The sequence below is a fragment of the Pelodiscus sinensis genome, chromosome 19 (assembly GCF_052426305.1).
Source record: "Pelodiscus sinensis isolate ZL-2025 chromosome 19, ASM5242630v1, whole genome shotgun sequence".
NCBI classification, from domain to species: Eukaryota; Metazoa; Chordata; order Testudines; family Trionychidae; genus Pelodiscus; species Pelodiscus sinensis.
The window spans coordinates 24,175,306-24,194,051 of record NC_143070.1 but is presented as its reverse complement, the minus strand read 5'-3'; the positions used below and the strand labels follow the sequence as shown (position 1 = coordinate 24,194,051).

The 18,746-nt window shown below is 55.4% G+C and overlaps 3 protein-coding genes across 4 annotated transcripts in view; 1 reads left to right on the top strand and 2 right to left on the bottom strand.

The window, feature by feature from the left end:
* LOC142820483 (butyrophilin subfamily 1 member A1-like) overlaps positions 1-18,746 on the top strand; it is a 646,031-nt gene that overhangs the window by 619,176 nt on the left and 8,109 nt on the right. The gene's annotated exons all lie outside the window — the stretch shown is intronic.
* On the bottom strand, positions 2,381-5,790 carry LOC149522287 (uncharacterized). Its single transcript, XM_089771177.1, has one exon. The coding sequence runs from the start codon at positions 5,788-5,790 to the stop codon at positions 4,933-4,935; it is 858 nt and encodes a 285-aa protein (XP_089627303.1). The 3' UTR covers positions 2,381-4,932.
* Positions 5,717-16,850, bottom strand: LOC142821596 (zinc finger protein RFP-like). 2 transcript variants are annotated; one of them, XM_089771153.1, is made up of 10 exons: positions 16,094-16,850; positions 15,446-15,900; positions 12,091-12,186; positions 11,309-11,539; positions 10,980-11,002; positions 10,213-10,325; positions 9,592-9,651; positions 7,455-7,655; positions 6,140-6,253; positions 5,717-5,849 (listed from the first exon to the last, which is right to left on the bottom strand). In XM_089771153.1, the coding sequence occupies exons 2-10, from the start codon at positions 15,815-15,817 to the stop codon at positions 5,791-5,793; spliced, it is 1,269 nt and encodes a 422-aa protein (XP_089627279.1). In that variant the 5' UTR covers positions 15,818-15,900; positions 16,094-16,850; the 3' UTR covers positions 5,717-5,790. The 2 variants fall into 2 exon arrangements, with proteins under 2 accessions (XP_089627279.1, XP_089627278.1); XM_089771152.1 differs by having other exon boundaries at positions 5,718-5,852; positions 16,094-16,849.

Sequence of the window (18,746 nt, the reverse complement as noted above, 5' to 3'; positions counted from 1 at the left end):
GATGGTTAGGCCAGGAACCTGCTGGAGGCTTGTAGCTTTGCCTCCCCTGCCCTGGGAGGTTGGGGCATGGGGCTGGTTCCTCTTGCTGCCTCCCTTGTATGATTTGCCTAAGGAGGAAGCAAGGCAGAAATGGGGAGGAGGGGGGAAGCCAAGCTGAGGGGGGCAGGACAAAAGCTCAGCATTTCAGTGGGACTCAGAGGGGTGAGCAGAGCCCCCTCCCCTTTGTTCTGCCAAGTCCTGTGGGGTGGGGCTGGCTGCAGGGAGGCAGAGTCCTGTGTTTGTCTCTGGGCATCCCAGGGAGGCTCCTTGCAGCCCAGGAGGAGAAGAAGGGGGTCCTGGGTGGAAGGAAAACAAGCAAAGCTGGTCCCAGTAGGCATGGTCCCGGGCTCCAGTCTGGCCCAGCTGAGTCACAGGTGTCTTGCGTAGGTCCTGTGGTGTAAGGGGCAGCACTCAGGACTCTGAATCCTGCAATCTGAGGTCACATCTCAGGGGGACCTGATGAGGCTAGACTGGTTGCTATAAACCCCTCAAAATCCATCTTCTTTGGCTTCCTTTCCTGCAGGCTCCCTAGAGAGAAATTTGTGCCCTCTACTGTAAGTCTGAAAACACCTGCCCCCCTTGCAGCTCTGTCTCTTGTCTGGCAATCTGTGACGGGTGGGGGCACTAGAGATGCCCATGGCTGCAGACAGCAACAGAGTCTCCCAAGAGCAGAAGGCTGAAAATTCAGCATCAAACCTGCCCCCTGCTATAGGCCTGTAAGGTAACCACAATACTGCAGTACTATTTCGGGGTACGGAGACCCCTGTAATAATAACTATTCTGTGGGTTAACAGTGCCCCCGATTTTGAAATGCAATGGGCTCACTATTCCAATGTCCCTGTGAACCTCATTCCATGAGGCATAAGGGACATTTCAGAACAGCAGGTTATTTTGATATTTAGTGCTGTGTAGACACTAAAACGTTTTTGAAAATAAGATCAAATGGACAACTTCTGTAGCTTGAGTCTCTGAGGCACACAAGAAACTGTCAAAAAGCACAGAACCCAGCAGGAGCTAACAAGGGACTTTGTCACAAAGTGGAAGGCATAAACACAATTTGCCACATGTACCCATTTCTTGCATATATTCAAAATTGTAAAATGGATAGTCTTCCCCCTATTCTGGAGACAGGATGTTACACATGTAAGATTCGTGGCCCTCTACGTTGTCTGTCTTTTGGTAACACTGGTGGTGGAAGGGAGTGGGGTTAGGAGCAAGGCCTAAGGGAGGGGTGGGGCATCTGTCAAAACAATACGGTGATTAAACTTATCAAGGCATTTACTACTGATGCAGCACTGCCTGCAGGCTACCTTCTAGGCTCTGCAGGAACCCAATGCCCAGGGCTTCTTGGAGACCTTCCTCAGGTATATTGGAGAGTGATTACAGGACCTGGACATTGTCCACAACACTGCAGGAAGCTACATGGCACACACACAGCACTAGCCTAGTGCAGATTCAGGTTGGCACATTTTTGTTTCCACCCTAGAGCCTAAGGAGAGCCACAAAATCCGCTAACTCTGGAACCCCAGGGAAGTAAATCTGGACTATGAGAAGCCCAGAACCTCAGCACTCCCTGTCTCTTCCCCTCACCCTGTGAATGCCAGAAGAGTGAGGTGTCTTAGTTGGGGGCCACATCATTGAGGGCTGGGGCTTTGGGGAGGAGTTTTTTTGCTTCTCACTTGTGTGTTCGCCAACTGATTTTTCTGTGGGTTAGTGGCCCCCAATGCAAAAAAGGTTCTCCAACACTGCAATAAATAAAAACATTGATTTTCTTCGTATGTATTGGACATAAATATCTTACTTAATTTACAATAAAGTTTGATCAACTAACATGAGAAATTTAAAAGATTTAATCTCTTTAATAATTTACATGCAACTCTCCAGATGCAGCCCTAGCAAAATGGCTTGACTAATTATGTAATTAACAGTGAGTTTCCATTAGCAACGATAGCCTACAGAAGGTTTAGAGAGGGCAGGGCTATGATGGGCTGGGCCGGGCAAGGCTTGGGCACTGCTGAGGGAATCCACTCAGGGCAAATTGCTCAAAACCAGGACTGCTGACAGCCCTTGACTGGAGACCTTTCCAAAACAGGCCACAAACCAGTCATACTGAGCACTTCATCTGCCAGTCCAGCCTGCAGGAAGCCTCATGAGCAAAACCCCTCAGATACCCCAGCTCTTCCTTTGCCACAATCAGCCCTGGGCTTACACACAGGTGAGGGGTTATAGAGCCCAATCTCTCCAACCCAGAACAGATCCACCTGGTTCCAAAGAACCAGCCATGAATCCCTGGTCAATTTATACTTTAGATCTTACCCACAAGATCACAGTGGACCAATCCTTTAGAATCTAAACATTTATTAATAAAAGAAAGAAAAGGTTGAGAGTAAGGTTGATAAGGAGAATACATTATGTACATCAATCAGTAAGTTCTTGATGCAGGATCTTAGCGGAGATGTTACAGACTGCTAGCATAAAAGTCTTTGGCAGCAATCCTTCCCGTGTCTCTGTCCTTAGCAAGGTTGCATCTGGGATAAGAAGACTGAAGACAAGATGGAGCCCCCCCCCATGGCATTTGATATTCATTTCTGGTGTCTCCCAAGCTGGAGATAATCATATGGTCAAGTGACCTGTCTGTTTCATATACCAGCAGCCACTGGGGCATGCCTGCTTTGCAACTTTCCACATGTATTCCTCAGGTGTGTATTGGCCACCTGGAGAGCCATTGTCCTTGGAGCCATACTGACTAGCATAGTCACTCATTGGACATTCCTTCCTTATGACAGGCAATCCATACATAGCATCAGCAGAGCCCATAGTCATAACTCCCCATACAAACTCCAAACAAGTACAGGCAGTCCCCGGGTTACATACAAGATAGGGACTGTAGGTTTGTTCTTAAGTTGAATTTGTATGTAAGTCGGAACTGGTACTTATTATAGGGGAAACTCTAGCCAAACATTTCTCCAGAGCTCAGTTTTATTCTCCCACACCTCACTTCCCTCAGTCCTTTATTCTCAAGCTGAGGTGTCTACTGAGAAAAGCCGCTCCGCGTCTCCCTGGTCAGCTGGGGGCGGGTGCTAGCTTCGCATCGCCCTGGTCTGCTGGGGGGAAGCAGCTAGTGTGGGGTTGCCTCACCCCGTTTGTAAGTAGGGATCCGATGTCAGTCGGATCCATGTAACCCGGGGACTGCCTGTACACGAATACCATACATAGAATCAGCAAAATATCAACTTTTGTTTGACACCTCACATGGCCCACTTTGTACCAAATTTGGGGCAAACAGTTCACTGTGATCACACCAGTGATCTGCATGCTCACCTTAAAATCCAATAATGTGACAGGGGCTTCCAGAAAGGGTTGGAGTCTTGAGGAAGGATCTGGGATGCAGAAAGAGGCAGGAGTCTGGCCAGGAGTAAGGTGCAGTATGTGGCCAGGAGAGAGGGTACAAGAAAAAAGGAGGCTGTCAGAGCAAGCTGGGGGTGCTGGCTGCTGGGGGAAAGGGAATTGAGGAGATTGGGAGGGGGTGTCTAGAGGATGACAGCAAATATTACCTGGCTTTGGGCCCCCTTACAGCAAAATCTCCAGCCACAGGGTCCTGGTCACCCCGGAGGAAGGCTCTGCTCCTGCAGCAGCCACAGAGACCAAGACCGGCCCCGGACACTGGAGGCACCACTGCTGCACCCATTCAGTCCAGGACTGGAGGTCCTGCTGCTGTAGCCATGCAGCCCAGGACCAGCCCCAGAGGCACCCCTGACATGGCCATGTGTCCCTGGAGGCCAGCAGTGCAGTGACAGTAGTGCCTCTACTGTTGGCCTCAGGTTGTGTTTCAAAAACTCAGCCTAGGGCTGCCTCCTCTTTAGTGGCTACACAGCATGTAGAGGGGGTGGAGCTAAGCTCCTTCTCCCTCAGCACATGCTCATTTGGAGGTGGGGCCTGGTACTGCCTTGTGGACAGAATCAAAGCCTTAGGTAGGCTGGATTGTGCCAACAGAGAAAATTTTGTTCACCACCGCTATAGGGTTTCTCACCTGCGTGGGTTCAACTATAAGCAACAAGACTTGAACTCTTTCTATAGTATTTCCCAAAGTCAGAGCAGTTGAAGGATTTCTCTCCTGTAGGAGTTATCTTATGGATAACAAGGTGTAACCTCTGATTGTAGCATTTCCTACAGTCAGAACAGCTGAATGGTTTCTCACATGTGGGTTTTCCTATGTGTGGCGGGGCCGCCCCGCCACTCCCGGAGCCTGCCGCAGCCCGGGTTCGCCCCGATCGCCGAGAGGCACGGGTCGGGCCGGCCAGCATGCGCCGCCTGGGAAAGCGGTGTCGGCCCGGCCCCGCGCGGAGACTGACGTCACCCCCGCGACGGGGGAACGCGGCGCAGACAGAGGACGTAGGGGGAGACGTCATCCCCCTGCGTCAGGCGGCAGATTTAAAAACGCTGGCTGCCCGTCCGGAGTGGGGGGGCAAGCAGGGAGCCCAGAGGACCCCCGAAGGATTGTGGGGGATCGGACACTGGCGGCCCTGGGTGAGGTAAAACCCAGGGGGCCAGTGAGGAGTGACGATGGACTCGGGGGAGAGGGAGCAGTGACCCAGGGCGGGGCCACGGAACCCGAGAGCGGGGGAGTTTAGGGTTCGCAGACCCCCCCCCCCCGTTATTAGCTGGGACTTGCGTCCTAGCTTTAGGGCCCTGGGTCGGGGTCCGGAGTGAGGGCGGGCCTGGACCCCCTTCCTCTCACACCTTTTCCCAAAAGGGTGGTCATTGGGGCCACGGCCGTGCTATTCGGTGAGGCATAGTGCGACGGACTTAGCAGGAGTAAAAGCCTGAATTGATAAAGGGAGCGCATCCGGCACCAACCCGGTCGGTAAGGGGGGAGTCCCCCCACTTTCCCCCCTATCCCCGGGGCGGATGCGTAACACTATGTCTAACAAGGTATGACCTGTGACTGAAGCTTTTCCCACAGTCAGAGCAGCTGAAGGGTTTCTCTCCTGTATGGTCACTCCTATGGATAACAAGGTGTGACCTCCAACTGAAGCTTTTCCCACAGTCAGAGCAGCTGAAGGGTTTTTCTCCTGTGTGGGCTCTCCTATGACTAACAAGGTATGACCTCCGACTGAAGCTTTTCCCACAGTCAGAGCAGCTGAAGGGTTTTTCTCCTGTGTGGGCTCTCCTATGGGTCACAAGGTGTGACCTCCGACTGAAGCTTTTCCCACAGTCAGAGCAGCTGAAGGGTTTCTCTCGGGTATGGTCTCTCCTATGGATAACAAGGTATGACCTCTGACTGAAGCTTTTCCCACAGTCAGAGCAGCTGAAGGGTTTCTCTCCTGTGTGGGCTCTCCTATGACTAACAAGGTATGACCTCCAACTGAAGCTTTTCTCACAGTCAGAGCAGCTGAAGGGTTTCTCTCCTGTGTGGGCTCTCCTATGGATAACAAGCTGTGAGCTGTCATTGCTTTTCCCACAGTCAGAGCAGCTGAAGGGTCTCTTTCCTGTTTGGGCTCTTTCATGTTTAGTAAGTGTTGCACAGTCACTGCAAGCACAAGGTGAATGTTGATGAGGGATTTTCTTTTGAACAGTTTCTGTGTTTGTTTTTAACCTTCTGCTCCTGTGACTGGATTTACCCTGTCCCACTCCTGGATGGTTTCCCTGCTGCCTTTGTAGGCTATGCTGACTCATACAGGTTTCCTCTTGCTCAGGACTCTGAGAAACATGCCCTTCAGATCTTCCCACTAACACCCCACATGCAGCCATTCACTCAGGTCCTTCCTCCTGAAGATTCCTCTCACTGTTCTCATTCAGCATCCCATCACCTGCTGGGATAGACAGAGAAACCACACAGGAGTCATTCCCTGTGCTGAGCTGAAAGAAAAATTCTGAATGGTGAACAGAAAATGGGGGAGACACCCAAAGAATGGCTGGAAAGATACAATAATCCTAAACTGAGTTCACCCTGCTCCCCCATAACTCTTTCCCCACCCAGCACTCTCAGATTGGAGTTGAAGACAGGCTGAAGGGCCAGTCAGACTTGATGAAAACACACAATAAACATCTGCTATGAGAACACAGACATTGGTTTGAGTCAGTTTAGCTGATTTCTCACCTGTGTGGGTATCACTGATGATCTCCCCTTCCTCACAGCCTTGGAGATCCGGGATCTGCAGCTCTTCACTTTGCTCCACCCAGGAGAGCACATGAGCTTTGGAGCCTGGAAATCCTATTCAGGGAAGCAATTAACCAAGTGCTGATCTTGTTCATTAAGGTCTGTGCCATTCCTGCTTCCAAAGCCAGGATCTGAGTCTCCTACCCAGACAGGCTCCTTCTCAACCTTCCAGAGACTGTTCTCTGGCTGGTTCAAGATTCCAGGACACACTAATTCCATCCTCCCCCGACCCCACCACCATATTGGGAATAGCCCAGCTGACTCCCATGGGGAACTGAGCGCTCTGCCTCACTCTGCAGGATACAACTCAGTCTCCCTTAGGGCCTGTTCCATACTTGGGCAGGACTGCTCATATGGGGAAAGCTCTGGGACTTTCAGGCCTGACAGACACCCCTAGCCAGGACTCATATTTGAGCTGCCACAGGTGAGGTCACTAGGGCTGGGAGAGAAAGGATCCAGCAGAGCTCTAGAGCCCTATGGGCTCTACCCACAGAGCTCTTGGGCCTTGGGGCTGGACTTGCCCTGCTCTTGGGCTCAGATGCTCTACTTGAGCCAGGAGGAGGCAAGAGAAGTTGTTTGATCAGGAAAATGAATCCTTAGCTGACCACTTCAGGCCCTGCCTATGCTCCATATTCCTGATCCTGACTGACTGTGCCTGGGTGCTCACAACAGCTGTCATTCCTGCAAACAGCCAGGGCAGTGCCGGGCTATTCTTGTGGCCAGCCAAGGTGGAGACAGGCTGGGCTGCTTCTCTGCTGCTCCTAGATGCTCCTGCAGCTCAGCTCCCCTTCTGCAGCCTTGGTTCAACTCTGCCAGCAGCAGCAGCCCTCCTCTTGTGGCTAGTCGGGCCTGCCATTTGGTGCCCCTGTGGCTTGCACAGAATCTACTAGAGGCAGGGAAGGACTCTGAGTTGACACCTTCCTTCCTGGGACTCAGGACAATAGCACAAGGGGACCCTGCAGACACTAAGAGCAGCTGCACCCAGCCCCACAACTCTGGTACCTGCCGTTCCTGCATAGGCCCTTCCACTAACACCTCCGGCCAAGCCATGACATGGATAAGATGGTGGGAACAATAATGAAACTTTGGCTATGGGAAGAGCAGCACCCCTATTATGTCACAACCTCCTCTCACACAGGAGCCAGGATACTGCTGATATTGGGGGTTCAGGCAATGAGGGACCCTGAACCAAACCCAACCCAGCTGCTCCAGAGCCCACCTAGCTTCTGTTACACAAGGGGACAGGAATCCTCACCCAGCCAGCTCACAGCCTCGTAATTCTCCTGCATCACATCCCTGAAGAGGGCTCTTTGGCCCGGGTCCAGCAAAGCCCATTCCTCCTCAGAGAAATACACAGCCACCTCCTCGAAGCTCACCAGCTCCGCCACGGATATTTCCTGTCCCTGGCTCTGCAGGCCGGGGGCTGAGCTGGAGTCAAACATGGGTGTTCTGCAGCCTGGTGGAGAGAAGGGGAATCAGAGATATTTCAGAAGGGGCTTTAATCCTTTCCACACCCTAATTCTGTCCAGACTCTGTCCCTGGTGAAAAACATGCTGGACTCTGCAGTTTTGGGTAAACGTTGAGTCTAGCTATTCCATAAACACCACACAGAAGTTAGATCCGAAAACTGTATTTATTTCTCTCAATACCTGGCTGGAGTTACATTACTGTGCTTGCAACAATGGGATTCAGTTCTCAGCACCCAGTGTTTCTGCTAAGAAGCCACATATTCATCTGCCTGAACATGGACATAGATTTAATTTAATTTGGGCTGCTGTATTTATAATCCTTAGTCTTCATAGATTGATTTGCAGCCCAAACTTGGTATCTCCTATCTGACAGAGACTTTATAAAGCCTCTCCATAACAGAGAGGAAGGGAAGTTCATATGAGCATTGAAATGCATATTATTAAACGTGTGCCGCGAGTGTTTGCAGGATGAGGCCTTAAAATTCATGGATTCCTGGCATCAGAAGATATCTTGAGCCATGCAGTCTGTCCCCTCTGCGGCACAAGCCATTACACTTAGCCCAGCTACCCAGGCACAAAGCTGTTCCCCCCCAGCACGTTTTCTAGAAAGTCGCCTAGTGTTGATTGGAAGACATAAAGCGATGGAGAATTTTGCTCATTTGTTTCAGCAGCTAATCCTCTTACCCATCAAATAGTTGTGCCTTCTCTCTAGCCTGAAATTTTCCGGCTGCAGCTTTCAGTTACTGGCTCTCATTGAACTATATCCACTAGACCAGGTGTGGGCAATTCATTTTGATTGGGGGAGGGGGAGGGCACACCAAGATTTTGGAAAGTGGTTGAGAGCTGCACTCTTCCAAGACATTAAGCAGGAAATAGAGAGTATGAGATGGACATTGCGAGAAGAAGGGAGCTTTGCGTAAGGGGTTGGGATGCAGGAGGGAAAGAGGGATCTGAGAAGGAGTTTGGGTGAAGGAGGCAGGTGTGATTTACGGCACTGGATTAGCGACTACTCATGAGATATTTAAAGTTAATTTAGAGAAGCGGCTAAGTGGACAAATAAAGAGACGAGGGTTACTTGGAGGCAGGAAAAGAACCAAGAGTTTGGGTATGTGGAGTGGGAGCCAGGAGTGGGGGGCAGAGAATTAGATGGGGAAAGGAGAAGTTGGGGTGCCAGAGGCAGGCTTTGGCCAGGAGACTTACCTGAGTGACTCCCGACCAGCAGCCAAGCACCTCTCTGAGGCAGGCAGGGAGCCTGCTCAACCCTCACACCGGCTGTGGGGCCATGTGGGTGAGTGAATAATTGAGCCACAGGGGAAGGAGCACAGTGCTTCCTTTCTGGCCAGAAACCAGCCAATGAGATTGTCCTGGGGGTGGAAGCAGAGCCTGTAGCCTTCCCACTTCACCTCTGGTGAAGTGGCTTGCATGTGGGAAATGGCAAGCTTGGAACTAGCCCATGGCTCGCCAAGCATCAGTGGGCTGCATCCTATGACCTGGCGAGCTAGACAGGCTGTATTTTGCCCTGGCCTGCACTAGACTGAAGAGCCCTTGCGTATCCAGCAGTTTCTCGCCATAAGCAAACTGATACCGAGGAAGCCAGTCAGCTCTCAGCCTTTCAGCCTATTTATTGTTTGAAACCAACCCCATATTGAAACTGACTGAACAGTGAATTCTGAGCCTGATGGTGCCGTCCGTTTTGTGCTTTAACTTCACCCCTTTCGCATCACACCTTGTAGATCAGTGTTTCTCAAAGTGTCTGCAGGTCCCCATGCAGTGCCCCTGGGGCTCCTCACTGATCAGTGTATGAGATTTAGGGCTGTGTGCACCATGGTCACTGGGTTTGGTTGGTAACTTCAATAACAATCACATGAAGATGTTTTCAGAGGAATTTCTCATCATTTAAAGAATCTCCACCTGCAAACTCACGTTGTCTGAAAGATCCCAGAGATTTTAATCTTCCTCTCTCCAGTGCAGAGGGCAGAGTGTCTGGTGGGGGAAGGAATAAGAGAGTGAGATTCCAGGTTCTCTTATTTATAACAATGTTCCCACTTTGAACTCTGCATTTCAATTGTATCAGAGACCAGATACACACACACTCAGGTTTTTAGTATGCAAGTCTGAAACTTTCATTTCCTCTCTCACTCTGGCACCTCCCAGCAAAGGAGCCAATATCCCTGCAGCCTCACACCTGTCCCAGGAGAGACAAGCTGTAAATGAGATTTACTCTTCCCTCCTCACCCCCTCCCACTTGGTTTCTCATTCACTTACTGCCTCTTATCATAACCTGGAGCTGTGGTGACAGAACATGTGGCCATCACAGTAACTTTAGCCATTTTGATCTCAGAATGGGAGGTTCAGAGTTTGCAAACCCCTGGCTCTCTCTGCAAGCAGTTGGGTCTGTTTGCTCAGTGTCTCTAAAGAGAGCAGTGTGATGGGGCCGTCATTCTCCATGTGGGAACTGAGGCAGGGGAAGGTTGGCTTCAGAGGCCAGATTCAATAGTCTCAGATACTTGAACCACTTTCCCCTCATCCCTCCCTTCCAGGTACCTTTGAACTGCCTCAGAGTCTCTGACAATGCAATCGTTTTCTGGGAGAAACCTCGGACTTGTTCTTCCAGTTCAGGGGAAATCTCTGGCAGCTGGAATTGCCCCGTCTCACACCTGGACAGAAACAATTCCATGTGATTGTATTTAGTTTACTGTTGATAAGTTCTGGCTAGTAAGTCTCAGCTCTAACAGGCCTGGAGTTAGAATTCCTCCAATTCTCCCAGCCTGAGAGCAGGGACAACACATCCCATGGCCATGCAACCTTCCCCTGAAAGGTCCCACTGCTGTTCTTCACTTCTGGTCTGGGGAGACTGGCTGGGGGACTAAAGGGGAATTGAGCCTCTGTAGCCAACTTACTCCTTGGCCCAGGCACCGAGGGACAGAAGGTTCCCAGGTGAAGGGCTGAAAGAATCTGTCCACTAGGGACTAGACTGAGACACCAGCTCCCCCCTCCCCAGCTCCTTCCACACAGGTCTCCAAACAGCCCTCAGGTGGGACAGACTCTTGGTCCCTGCTGCTCTGGGCTGAATGTGCCCAGCAGTGACAGGCCCATGTTCCACCCCAGTCCTGAACAGCCAGTCCCCAGGGAGGTGACAGCTCTAGGAAACACCTGAGGTCAGACTGTGCCCTGAATGGGGAATTCCAAAGTCTAAAGTGCGAGGATGAGACCCTCAGAATTAAACGAGTCAGAGAGCCCTGGGGAGATGTGGTGCTAACATCAGTTCCAAGCCCTTTCCCTGCGCTGTGGGGGAAGTGAGAACCACGTACCTACTCAGGATGCTTCTGACGTCCTAGAAAAAAGAAAGAGAAAAGAATCTCAGCCCCATTGGACACACACAGGGGACCTCACAGAAGGGATTTTGCAAACATGGGAAGAGGCCCTGCCCTGGTCCCAGGAACATGGATCCACTGAGTGAATGGGACTTTGCCATCTTTAATAGATCTGTGCCTGCAACTCTACAAAGCACAAGAGTCACTCACATGGCAGCAATGCTCAAGGTATTATACTGAGATCTGACGGCTGGACCCCAGCACCTGTGATTCAGGAGCCTCCCTTCCCTGTGTGGGGAGCTGGGACGTTTCTCCCTCAGTCTAACCTGCAGGAATTCACTTGCTGGCTTCTGACACGTCCTCTCCAGCTCACCGATCCGCTCGCTGAGGCGGGAAATCTGCATGGAGAGGTTCCTGATAGTGTCAGTCTGGAACCTCCCAATCTCCTCATCTAACTTCTCCAGCTGGGCCAGCAGGAGTCGCTCTTGTTCCTCCAGGAACTGCTGCAGCTGCTGAAACTCAGCCACAATCATCTGCCTCTTGGCTTGGGTCCATTTCTGTGTGAAAACAGGGAAAGGGCTGGTGAGGGGCATGGACAGAACCCAGGGCTCTTTCATGGGGAACAGCGCGCAGCAGCAAGAATTTCTTGGAAAAACCTAAAATGTGTGACATTTGACTCTACTTTGTGGTTACTCGGCAGAGGCGTCTCTCCCAGCATCTCCTTTGACCCATGTCCCTCAGTCATGGGCAACATCTTCTGTCATTCATGGCCTCTGGGAATTCAGACCCAGAGCAGCAGGAGGCAGGACTCAGCACCAGCCTGACAGAGATACCCAGGGAGGAAAAAGAAGCAAACATGTTAATGCACCAAGTGAGCAGACAGCCCTTCAGGGGACATTCAGCTCACTTGGGAAAGCCACAAAGGCTGGACATGAACTCATGCTGACATGGATGTTCAGGGCCTGTCTACACATGGATCTCAGCCAGCAATCCATAATCCTGGAGAAACACAAACAAGCCCAACCTCACCAAGGCCACGCAGGAGTCTGCCTCTGAACACAGCTCTCCCTCTGCCAGTCCCTGCTGGTCCATAGCCACAAGCACTTACCAGATACTCCTGGCTTTTCCCTTCTGCTGTTGTTTTCCTTCTCAGCAGCTTTTCTCTCTCTTCCCTCAGAGCCTTCAAATGGGCCTCCAATTTTTCCTGAAGAAACAGATATATGCATGAGGGCAAACCCCATCGGATGTTGGGAGCCCATTTATCTGCCTTTGAGTCCCAATTTTGTGGAACTCTGCCCTTGTCCAGCAGGGACTCAGCCCTGGATGTGGGTTTGTCCATAGAAAAAGAGACAGGAGAAGACTGAGGGTATGTCTACACAGCAAAGTTAATTTGGAATCACAGCCTGGAAGGAGCCTGCCGTGCGACCTGGCACCCAGAGCCATCTCAGCAAGCTTGTCGCCAGTGTCGTCCGAGGCCAGGGAGGCTCGACATGTGAGTGCCATCACTGTCCCCTTCTGTGTGTGTGTGTGGGGGGAAACCTAGGGACTGCGCATGTGGTCCTTGCTGACCACAGATCATGCAGCAACCTGTGCATGTGCCACACAGGGGCCCTGGCCTGTTACCCACACGCATGTATGTATGAAGGCACATGACATGCTTCTGACCCCGGGGAGAGACACTGCACAATGCCCTCTCTCCAGAAGCTCCCTCTATGCAGAAGCAGGGCACATCTCCCCTCCTCCCCCCACACAATATACAGCACAGGGGCATGGGTGCAGTCCTGGGCCAGCTCACACTCCCAGGGATAGCAGGACATGATGGTGCGGAGACCTGCCGTCTTCAGCTTGCAGAGCGGGGCAGGGTTTCACCCACTGTGTCCCCAGGGATAACTGAGCAGGTCTCTTGTTTCTCCACAGCTGCACCAGCTGCGAGTGCAGGGCGCAGCACCCCGCCCAAGACAGCCTCCCGCACCCAGGCCAGCAGAATGACCCGGCACCTGTAGGAGTATCACTGGCAGCACCTGGCACTATATGTCAGGCAGGTCTGCTGCCAGGAGCGCTGGGTGGAGGAAGACCTGCAGCAGGAGGGCTTGCAGGAGCTGCTGGAGCAGGGCCGTGCCATCCACGACAACCTGTAGACTCTGGTGCAGAGACTGGTGCCGGCTGCCGCTCCAGCCCCTGTGGCTGCCCCAGCTATCACTCCTCCTCTGACTCCTGCTCCCCCTCCCCGCTTCTTCTTCCTCCCCCGCCACCTGTTCCCCCTCCCGCCCCCTCGGGGACGCCAAGGCCCCCCCACACGCAGTGCTGGGAGACAGGAGGGCCGGGAAGACCCCCCAACCCTGAGGTTCTCCTCCCCCTTCTTCCCCTTGCCTTCCCCTTCCAGATCCTTCCTCCCAGGTGTCCCTCTCCCTCCTCCCCTCTCCAGCCTCCTTTCCCAACTCTCACCAGGGTTTCATCCCCCCCAGTTTTGTTAAATAAAGAGTTTTTGTTCATGAAAATACAGGTATTTTATTGGACATCAGGAAGGGGGGTTAAGGAGGGGTAAGCGGAAGGACATGAGGGAGGAATGAGGCACAAGCCCCCAGTGAGGCAGACCAGGGAGGCTGAGTGCTCCTCAGGGTGGACGCTCTCCTGCAGGGCCTCCTGGATACTGACAGCCCTCCAATGGATGTCCTGGATGGCAGCCTGCAGCAGGTGCAGCCAGGCTGACAGCAACGCATCCACAAGACGCACCCGAGTGCCCAGGGGCTGCTCTGGCTCCATGTTGCAGAGTGCCAGGGTGTCTTGAGTGAGAGCAACCAGAGCACTCCGAGACACAAATGCTTTGCTGTCCCGCAGCAAGGCAGGAAATCAAGCAGGGACACTGGAGCATTGGCTGCCTGGGGAGAGGGGGAAGGGGGGGAGGGAAGGGGGGTTATGTTTGTGTCCCCTTAAGCACAAGCCTCAGCCTCAGGCAACAGCCACACAAAGATACCCCTGACCTGGTTCCAGCCGGCCTTAAATCCGATTCTGTGTTCACTCAGCGTGGATGCAGTAGTTCAAATTAGCAAAACGCTAATTCAAACTGCATTTTGTGTGTACACGCGTTAATTCGAGTTAGTTAATGTGGTGTAGACATACTCTGAGGATGCAGGAGGACACCTGCAAAGGTTGAGAACAGATCGGTGGTGGCACCTTCCTAAAGAACAATGCAGGTGCGGATTAGGGAGGTAAAAATGTTTAACAATACTAATCACCACCTTGTCATCTCCAGCCTGATTCTGGCCTGCATATTTCTACCTGCCTCTGGAAATTTCCACTACATGCATCTGACGAAGTGGGTCTTTGCCCATGAAAGCTTATGCTCCTACACTTCAGTTAGTCAATAAGGACTCCGTGCCGCTTTTGCAGATTCAGACTAACATGGCTACCCCCCGATACTGAATACTAATCATGTAACCGATTACAATTTTATCAATGACAGTATTTTTTACCCTGCTGACAGGCAGGGCTGGTAGTGTAAATAGGCTCTCCTGGTATCGGGGATCTCTCACAAGGTCTGCTGGGGACAGCCACAATAACTGCTGGCCAATAGGAACTCCCAGCAGCTGCAGACTGACAGTAGCTGCCAGAGGCAAGCGGGCACTGCTGGGACAGTGGGAAGTTTAACCAGTAACTGGCACCAATAACCATTAGCTCATCAGTTAACCAGTTTGAACTCTTGCTACAATCCAGTTGAATCCCAGTTCTGCCTGGCATAGACCTGTGCTTCCTGAAACCCTGCTATGGGTGGAGTGAAGGCACTGGGGGCCCCACACAGCATCCAGTCCAGCAACCTCATCTAGTGCCAGCTGCCGAATCAGAGTTTAACCCCTCATGGAGGAGCCCAGGAGTTCAGCATCTTAGCGGGAAACCTCCTCTCCCTGCTGGGCCTGGGGCTTTATCAAGCATCTCTCCTTCATAAGGGGCACACTTCATCACTGTTCAGTGATGCTGAGGGGCAGGGAGCTAGGTCCCTACCAGTTAGGGCAGGGATTTTCCCTTGCTGGGTGTTGTGCAGGGCCCAGATGCCACTGCGGGTCTATAAGGCAAATGCCAGATTATTAGTCCTGTTCCTCCAATCAGTAACAGCGTGTAACCTCCTCTTCTCCAGTCCCAAGGCAGCTCACTGACCAAGTGGCCTGTTGCTTCTGTGATCTAAACCTCTCTGATTGTTAACTTCCCTTGTGCAAACACCCCTTCTGCCACCAGTGAGGGCTGGGTTTCAGGATTCAGAGCCTCAGAGAAACATTTCCCACATCAGGTATCTGTAAAGACTTGATGTAAGTTGCCACAAAGCCAGAGCGTTTACTTTTTACAGCATCACTTGTACCATGAAGGCTTTACAGAGCTGTGCCACACCTGGGCCCGGTAACCGTCAGTGAAATGAGCCTGTAATTAAAACCCAATGTTATTTCCCATCACACTGGACAGTAACTCTGTACCTTGTACTCCTGGGCAGCTTCCTGTACAGGCGCCATCCTTAGATCCCAGGATCTGTCACACACCACACAGATGGGAGTTTTATCCTCTTCACAGAACAGCTTCAGGGACTCCTGGTGCTCCCCACAAACCCCGTCCCATCTTGCTCTCTGTGCTGCCTGGAAACTCAGCGGCTTGGCTAGTTCCACCACGTTTGCCAGCTGACGGTTGGGCCGGAGGGGTCCCTGCTGCTCAGTGTCTCTGCCCTGAGGGCTGAGGGGGGCCTGGCAGGAATTGTGCCCACACTGCAGAGCGACAGGGGCTGTGAAATCCTCCAGACAGACGGGACGCGGCGCTTCCTCCCGGACACTTTCCACGGGGCTCTCTGCAGCCATGGCTGCCTCTGGGCTGGGGAGCCACTTCCCTGCGCTCAGCAATGGGGGGGCAGGCCCGGGGGGGGGGGTCTGAGGCACCAGCACTGAGGATACAAAAAAATCAAAAGTAAAAACCAAAAAAACCCCAAAAGCTTCGCTCCCCCCCCTGCGCCCCTCAGCCCGCTGCCCAGCCAGGCCCCCCCCGTGTTCAAATCCCCCCCACAGTCCCTCCGCCTGGCGGGAGCATCAGGAGGGGCCGAGAGCCCGAGGGGGGCCGATCCCCAGCGCCGGACCCACCCGCAGCGCAGGCCGGGGAGTCGCAGCCCCTCCCCCCAGCTCCCTCGCGCTGCGCTGCGGCCAGCCCCTCAGCGAGTAACGGCACCAACGGCCCCTCCCAACGGCTCCCGCCTCAGGGCGCGCGGCGCGGGGTACGGCCGGGAACGCAGGGAATGGGGCGGGCACGGTCAGACCGCGCATGCGCAGCGGGTCAATGACTCCGATGAGAGTCCAGCGCCAGGGCTTAGCTCAGACCGAGGGGCTCCCCTCAGTGACGTTGCTCGCTCCGCCCCTTGCTCTGAAGCCCGAGTGACAAGGGAACCCCCGGCTGTCAGGCCCTAGTGACGTGCGATTTCCCCGCCCCCGTATGGCGTCATCAATGACGTTGATTGCCCCGCCCCTTGCTCTCGCGCCCGGGTGACGGGGATTCCCCTGCCCAGCTGCCGCGCCGGGAGTGACGGGCTGCGCCAGAGACACTGAGGGCGGGGGGCGAGGGATTCGGGAGGGGGCCGGATCCGGGGCTCCATGAACCAATCAGAGCGCGGAGCCACAGCGACGTCACGGGCCCCGCCTCCTGGCGCGTGACACGGACCCGCCGCTCGGGACCCTGCGGCGGGAGCGCGCGAGCTCGGGCCCCGCCCCCCGCCCAGACCCGGAGCCCGGGCCCAGAACGTGTCACCCCGGCTGGGCCGAGACACGCGGCACGTGCGGGGGGGCCGGGCCCTGGGCCGGGGCAGGGAGCTCCTGGGACCCCCCCCCCCGCGCAACCCTGCTGCAACCGTGACACCCCCTGCGAGCCCCCCGCAACCTCCCCTGTGACCGTGACACCCCCTGCGAGCCCCCCGCCACCTCCCCTGCGACCGTGACACCCCCTGCGAGCCCCCCCGCAACCTCCCCTGCGACCGTGACACCCCCCGCGAGCCCCCCGCAACCTCCCCTGCGACCGTGACACCCCCTGCGAGCCCCCCACAACCCCCCCTGCGACCGTGACACCCCCTGCGAGCCCCCACAACCCCCTCTGCGACCGTGACACCCCCTGCGAGCCCCCCGCAACCTCCCCTGCGACCGTGACACCCCCCTGCGAGCCCCCCACAACCCCCCCTGCAACCGTGACACCCCCCTGCGAGCCCCCCACAACCTCCCCTGCAACCGTGACACCCCCCTGCGAGCCCCCCGCAACCTCCCCTGCGACCGTGACACCCCCCTGCGAGCCCCCCACAACCTCCCCTGCAACCGTGAAACCTCCTGCGAGCCCCCCGCAACCCCCCTGCGACCGTGACACCCCCCTGCGAGCCCCCCGCAACCCCCCTGCGACCGTGACACCCCCTGCGAGCCCCCCGCAACCTCCCCTGCGACCGTGACACCCCCCTGCGAGCCCCCCGCAACCTCCCCTGTGACCGTGACACCCCCCTGCGAGCCCCCCACAACCTCCCCTGCAACCGTGAAACCTCCTGCGAGCCCCCCCACAACCCCCCTGCGACCGTGACACCCCCCTGCGAGCCCCCCGCAACCCCCCCTGCGACCGTGACACCCCCTGCGAGCCCCCCGCAACCTCCCCTGCGACCGTGACACCCCCTGCGAGCCCCCACCAACCTCCCCTGCGACCGTGACACCCCCTGCGAGCCCCCAACCCCCCTGCGACCGTGACACTCCCCTGCGAGCCCCCCCACAACCTCCCCTGCGACCGTGACACCCCCCTGCGAGCCCCCCACCCCTCCTGCGACCGTGACACTCCCCTGCGAGCCCCCCCAACCCCCCTGCGACCGTGACACCCCCCTGCGAGCCCCCCCACAACCTCCCCTGCGACCGTGACACCCCCCTGCGAGCCCCCCACAACCTCCCCTGCGACCCTGACACCCCCCTGCGAGCCCCCCACAACCTCCCCTGCGACCGTGACACCCCCTGTGAGCCCCCCGCAACCTCCCCTGCGACCGTGACACCCCCTGCGAGCCCCCCACAACCCCCTGCGACTGTGACACCCCCTGCGAGCCCCCCCACAACCTCCCCTGTGACCGTGACACCCCCCTGCGACCCCCCCCGCAACCTCCCCTGCGACCGTGACACCCCCCTGTGAGCCCCCCAACCTCCCCTGCGACCGTGACACCCCCTGCGAGCCCCCCCGCAACCTCCCCTGAGACCATGACACCCCCTGCGAGCCCCCCGCAACCCCCTGCGACCGTGACACCCCCTGCGAGCCCCCCTCAACCTCCCCTGCGACCGTGACACCCCCTGCGAGCCCCCACCAACCTCCCCTGCGATCGTGACACCCCCCTGCGAGCCCCCAACCCCCCCTGCGACCTCCCCACAACCTCCCCAGTGACCGTGACACCCCCTGCGAGCCCCCACAACCTCCCCAGCGACCGTGACACCCCCCTGCCACCACCCCCGCAATCTCCCCTGCCACCACCCCCGCAACCTCCCCTGCGACCGTGACACCCCCCTGCGAGCCCCCCGCAACCTCCCCTGCGACCGTGACACCCCCTGTGAGCCCCTACAACCTCCCCTGTGACCGTGACACCCCCCTGCGAGCCCCCACAATCTCCCCTGCGACCGTGACACCCCCCTGCGAGCCCCCCACAACCCTCCCTGCGACCGTGACACCCCCGTGACCTCCCCACAACCTTCCCTGCGATCGTGACACCCCCCTGCGAGCCCCCCGCAACCTCTCCTGCAA